The sequence below is a fragment of the Bison bison genome, unplaced genomic scaffold (assembly GCF_000754665.1).
Source record: "Bison bison bison isolate TAMUID 2011002044 unplaced genomic scaffold, Bison_UMD1.0 scf7180017864213, whole genome shotgun sequence".
Classification (NCBI taxonomy): Eukaryota; Metazoa; Chordata; class Mammalia; order Artiodactyla; family Bovidae; genus Bison; species Bison bison.
Genome location: NW_011494785.1, coordinates 458,483 through 464,018, shown reverse-complemented (window position 1 = coordinate 464,018; position 5,536 = coordinate 458,483). Strand labels below are relative to the sequence as shown.

At 55.0% G+C, this 5,536-nt stretch overlaps 1 protein-coding gene across 1 annotated transcript in view; it reads right to left on the bottom strand.

The window, feature by feature from the left end:
* The window catches only part of ACRBP (acrosin binding protein), a 9,469-nt gene that overhangs the window by 2,023 nt on the left and 1,910 nt on the right, over positions 1 to 5,536 (bottom strand). Inside the window, exons 2-8 of the mRNA XM_010845195.1 lie at positions 5,163 to 5,381; positions 4,915 to 5,009; positions 4,345 to 4,465; positions 2,994 to 3,456; positions 2,402 to 2,534; positions 321 to 500; positions 22 to 189 (exon numbers count right to left, since the gene is read on the bottom strand). Coding sequence (XP_010843497.1) covers positions 22 to 189; positions 321 to 500; positions 2,402 to 2,534; positions 2,994 to 3,456; positions 4,345 to 4,465; positions 4,915 to 5,009; positions 5,163 to 5,381 — 1,379 coding nt within the window. The remainder of the gene's footprint in view (positions 1 to 21; positions 190 to 320; positions 501 to 2,401; positions 2,535 to 2,993; positions 3,457 to 4,344; positions 4,466 to 4,914; positions 5,010 to 5,162; positions 5,382 to 5,536) is intronic.

Sequence of the window (5,536 nt, the reverse complement as noted above, 5' to 3'; positions counted from 1 at the left end):
GGTGAGTGGGGTGGGGCTGACCCTGGTGGGGAAGTCTCCATCCTGGAAGCTCAGGAACTCAGTCTGGAGCCAGCTGGCCACTCGGTTGTCTTCGCAGCCCTTAGTGGCCAGCCTGGCACACCAGAAGTCCATGCGCAGCCCGCCGTACAAGTCCAGCCCGTAAAAGCGGCCCGATTTCAGGCTCCCTATCTGTGGCACGGGGCACAGGAGAGAGGTGGGCACCCTGCTCACCCCCTCAGCCCCCGGTTGCCCGACCTTGCCTAAAGCCCTACCCCCCACCCCCACCGCCACCACTGCAGCCCACCCAGCTGGGTCGGTACCTGGGTGCCAATGGTCATGCTCTGGGAGGCAAGCAGGGGGCTGACAAAGGGTGTTTTGTGGGAGCTGTCGCACTGCTGTCGCTGCAGGTTGGCCTCCGAGTGGCACTGCTCCAGCTTCAGTGAGCAGAAGTCACAGAGGGTACACGCGGCTAAGTGTCGCCGCCCCAGACTGTCACAGACCTGCGGAGGGGTGCGGCTGAGGGCCTGAGGCTGAAGTCCCACGCCCCCAACGAAGGTCCCCGCATTAAGCCTTTTCCAGAAGCTCCTCTGGCTTTTCCCAAACCCCCTACCCAAGGTCCTCCCCTCAAGGACCTCCCATCAACTCTCTATTTCTTCCCCCTCCTCCAGGATGGTTTATTTCCTCACAAACAATCTTCATCTTCTTGCAGGTGACACCCAAGCCTCTATCATCCGTTCTAATCTCTTTCCTGAGCTCTGAATCCTCATGGCCAAGTGCCTGACAGATGTCTAACTCTGCCTAACTGAAAGAGGCTCACCGTCCTCCCTTCCTCTCTGCTAATGATAATGCTAATATTTACAAAGAGCTGGCACGGTGCTGCATGCCATGGCTGATAAATGCCTTCATCTTATTTGGTCTTCCTAGGAATAGAATAGCTACTAAGCATGGCTCCATTTGCCTGCCAGGAAACTGAGGCTCCCCGAGGCTGAGTCACTTGCTCAAACACACATCGAGTGCATGATGGACCTGGGACACTGGTCTGGCTGCTTCCAACTCAAAACCCAGGTCCTCTGCTGGAGCACCTGGGTTCAGAGCCTCCAAGTTCTTGGAGGACCTTCTTAGATGTGGAGCCGCCCATCTCCCTGTGGGGCTGTCCGCCCTGAGTGAGTCTCCTCAGGAAGATCTCGCTCGGCAGGATCTCCAGGCCGTCCGGTCAGCGCATCACAGTCACACAATCTCTTGCTCGCTCCTCATAACAGCTCATGGGGGAGGCATCATCAGGTCCCTAACCCCAAATCATAACTGAATTCCCCTTTCCTACCAAATGAAATACAACGGTTCGGACTGCCATTCGGGATTATTCACATCATGGCCTCTTTGACTCTGTTTCCAGGTAAAATGGGCTCCTTACTGTTCTTTCAACCAAGCCCTAAAATCCAATGAGCTCTCCATTAGTCCTGAACTTCCTACGTGCGGTCCACCTTCACCAAAAAATAACTCTGTTTCTATCACCTACCATCCCACACTCCTTTCGTATAATGCTACTCAGTCTCAGCTCCCTGAGAGCGGGAGGAAGAGTAACAGTGTGCTCATTCTTGGTCCTTCGTGGAATTTCTTCTCTCTTTCCTCTGAGCCTTTGCACACAGTAGTCTCTCTAGCAGGAACCTTCTACCAACCCCTTCTTCTGCCTGGTTAACTTCTTTTATCTCCAGGTCTCAGGTCATCAGTTCCTCTAAGAGGCATTCTCCAATCCTGCCCCAGCATGACTTTTGTGCTCGCCATCTGCTCTCTGAACTTTAGACTTATCCGTCATGCGTCGATCCCTGTCACACTGGTCTCCATTTTGTCTCTCTCTCCCAGTGGACTCCAGGAGGACAGAGGATCGGATCTTGTTGCACTCATCGCTAAATTACCTAGGACAGAATTGCTAGTGTCTCAAATACCTAGCCAGATCAATATCTGTTGAATAGACAGATGCATGGATGGCATGCCAGCTCTTAGCACACATTTGCTAACGTGCTTTTGGAAAATCCTACACTTCTTGGAAATAGAATTTGCTGGGTTATGAGGACATATCAAGATTGGGATCTCTCTACAGAGCCCTGGAACGGGTTCTAGGATCCCTCCTGGAAGAAGAGCTGTATCTAAGGTACAGCCACATCCTGCGGTTGGTGAACTGACTGGACATGACTCAAGCTTAGCAACTGAACCACAGAAGGAATTCTGGCCAGGAATAGATTCCAGACTCTGTCTTGAGCCTCCTTCCTTTTAGGGGAGCTGGAAATGTCTTTCCAAGAAGGGGTTCTCACTTGGAGAGTTTTTCAGGCCTTCTGTGGTCCCGCCCATCCTCTACTCCCTAGGCCCGTGAACTTGGAGCCAGTGAACAGCTCGGTGGGCATACCGATATCCCAAAACCAAGGATCTCATTTTCCAAGTACTGCCAGGCCTTGGCTGTCGGGGTTATGACGCAGGTGTTCTCCACAATCGAGTAGCACAGGGTCAGCAAGGCCTCCACGTGGGGCAGCTGTAGCAGGCTGCAAAAAGACCAAGATGGCACCACTGCAGGGGATGGGCCAGAGGGCCAGGGCAGACAGCCATGCCTACTCGATCCCCACTGCCCTTACCATCCAGTCTTAGTCACATGCACTCAGCATGCTGGAGGTGAGAGGCCTCCAGATTAACCGCCTCCTTTTACAGATGAGGAACTGAGACCCAGAAAGGGGAAATGAAATTTGCAGTGCTCATCAGAGGCAGAGAGAAACCCAGAACCCAAGTCTGGTAGCTCTAGCTTCAGGGTTAACCCCATGCCAGGTAGAGATGGGCATCTAGGACAGTGCTTAAGCCACAGAGCAGGTGAGGCGGGCAGCCGCTGGGTGCACCCAAAGCCCAAGCAGATCTGGGTGGGTCTGAGGCCAAGGCTGGCCAAGTGGGCTTCTCATCCCCAAAGGCAGAAGGAAGGGTGGGGCCGGTGGGGGAGACAGAACGTCCAGTACCTGCCGGGGCTCTGGGATCTCCAGATGGTCTCCCCGTCATACACGTCATTCATTTCATTCATCTCCTGCGCCGATCGGATAAGCTCCTGGAGGTTCTCCATCAACATGGGAGTAGACTCCACTTCCCGCACCCGGGGAGTGAAGGAGAAAGGGTTGGAGGACACAAGTTCAGACCGAAACTTGGGCTCTGGGTCTGCCTGCAGCCTAGACACCGACTCCAGCGCCTCCTCTGTGCCCTGGCCCTCCTGCTTCTCCTCCTCCTGCTCCTCCTCCTGCTCCTCTTGCTCCTGCCCTTCCTCCTGCTTGTGCTCCTGCCCCCGCTCCTGCTTGTGCTCCTGCCCCTGCTCCTGTTTGGGCTCCTGCCCTTGCTCCTGGCCGCCCAAGGACAAGGAGGACTGGAGCAGCTCCTCCACATTGCTGTTCAACCGCTCGGGCCAGGGCTGGAAGACCTGTCGTTCGGTGGCTGCAACAGGGTTTGCGAGGGACCAAGAGAGAGAAGGGAAAGGGAAGGTTAGGCTTCTGGCATTCCGTCTTTGCAGAGGGACACACATAAACATGTAAAGGCACACAAACACACACATAAACACATAAGCACACTAAAAACACACAAACACATAAGCACACACAAACCGACACATAAACACAAAAGCACACAGACACACATAAACACATAAGCACATACAAAACGCACAAGCACACACATAGGCATACACAAACACATAAGCACACGTAAACACATAAGCACACATAAACACACACATAAGCACAGACACACTCATAAACACACAAGCACACACATAAACACATAAGCACAAACACACACATAAACACAAAGGTAGAGGAAAGCAGCCTAAATTACACATGTTCACACAACCAATCATACAAAACACAGGCAAGAATACAAATATCAAAACAATAGTACTATGGTGACGGTGGTGGCAGTGCTATGGGTCCCCTTTCCACCTCCCTCACAAAGGGTCCTCTTTCCTAACCCACTTCTAATACCACCTTTTGTCCCTCTCACTTAGGAAGCACCAAGTACTTTGAATACCTAGCAACCAATCCTTTTTGGAGTGAAGATGTGAGCTGAGAAAGGTGCCAGAGGACTTCTTAACGCAAGAGTGTTTTGGGGAGCAAGGAAAAATTAGTTCAGGGCAGAAATAGATGTAATGTCAGAAAACACCCTGATATAGGAAAGCCCTAACTTTCCTGTGTCAAAAAAGTAGGCTCTCCCCTTATGCAAACAGCTGCCCAAGGCTACCTCCAGCAGCTCACCTCCCCAGGTCCCTCCTGTGGATACCTTAAGCCCTGGGTTTGGGGACTCTGGGATGAGAGGCTGGCAGGGTCTCACCTGTGACGTGGGAGGACTTGGGGGAGGTCGCCGTGGTAGGTGGCGGCACTTCAGGTGAACTGTCCACCTCCTTGAGGGTATTGGGTGAGAGGATGGAGACTGGCTGGGAGCACCGGACCCTCTGCAAGGAGAGAAGCAGAGTGGGAACGCCTTTCACAAAGGGCACATTTCCACTCCACCTTATCCTCTGTCCCCAGGTCTCCTCTCTCACAGTTCCTGGGAGGAAATCAGGGAACACGGCCCTGAGTCGAACCCTCTAGATCTGAGACAGGGTCCCCTGCAAAATCAGACGCCCTGCTGGCCCACTTTCCTGCCTTCAGGCTTTTACATTTGACTTGAATGACATCACTACTGGGAGGAACCCTAAGGCTTCTCTCTGCCTCCTCCCATCCCTCTCCCTTACTTTTCTGGCAACAAGGGGGGATTGTTCACAGAGTCTGAATGCCTAAGGTGAGACGGTCTGCACGCAGAATCTGGGCGAGTGTCAGCCAGTGACTGAGAGGGAGGACCTAAGGATGGTCTGGAGCCCTTCCTCGGTGACACCAGGTTCAAGCTCTGTCTTGACCTCACCTTGGCGTAGTAGACATGGTTGGAACAACGGTATTGGGTGAACTGGCAGAAGGACTCAAACCAGGAGGCATAAGGGAGGTCAGAGCAGACTGCGCCTAGGGAAGGGTGGGGCACAGGTGAACACAGGGGTGTAATCCCTCCTGGAGAGAGGGTGCGATGGGCTCCTGGGGTCCGGAGAGCGGGGCACCCGGGCTCAGGGCCACCCGTCCCCTCGCCCTGGGTCGAGGGAGCACAGGGCTGGCCCTCACCGTCCGGCACCAGGCCGTGGTTTTCATACTGGTCTAGCTGGACGAGGGTGGGGTTCCGGCAACCGTGGGTGGCGCGGAGCCGGCAGGTGGTCTCCGCCTTCCAGGTAGGGGTCAGCAGTGCGAAGAAGCGCTCATACTCCGTGGGGGACAGGGGGCTGCCCGGCGTGGAGGTCGAGGCGGAGTCCTGGGCGGGGGCCGGTGCCAGAGGCAGGAGCAGCACTGCGGGGCGGGGACAGACCACGATGGGCCCCTCTCCGCACCCGCCGGCCGGGAACACCCACCCCGAGAGCGGGGCGTGCACTCGGGGGCTGGGCGCCTGGCCGCCAAGCTGGGGTGAGTGTGCAGGGGCGCTGGCGAGGCGGGGAGGGGCGATG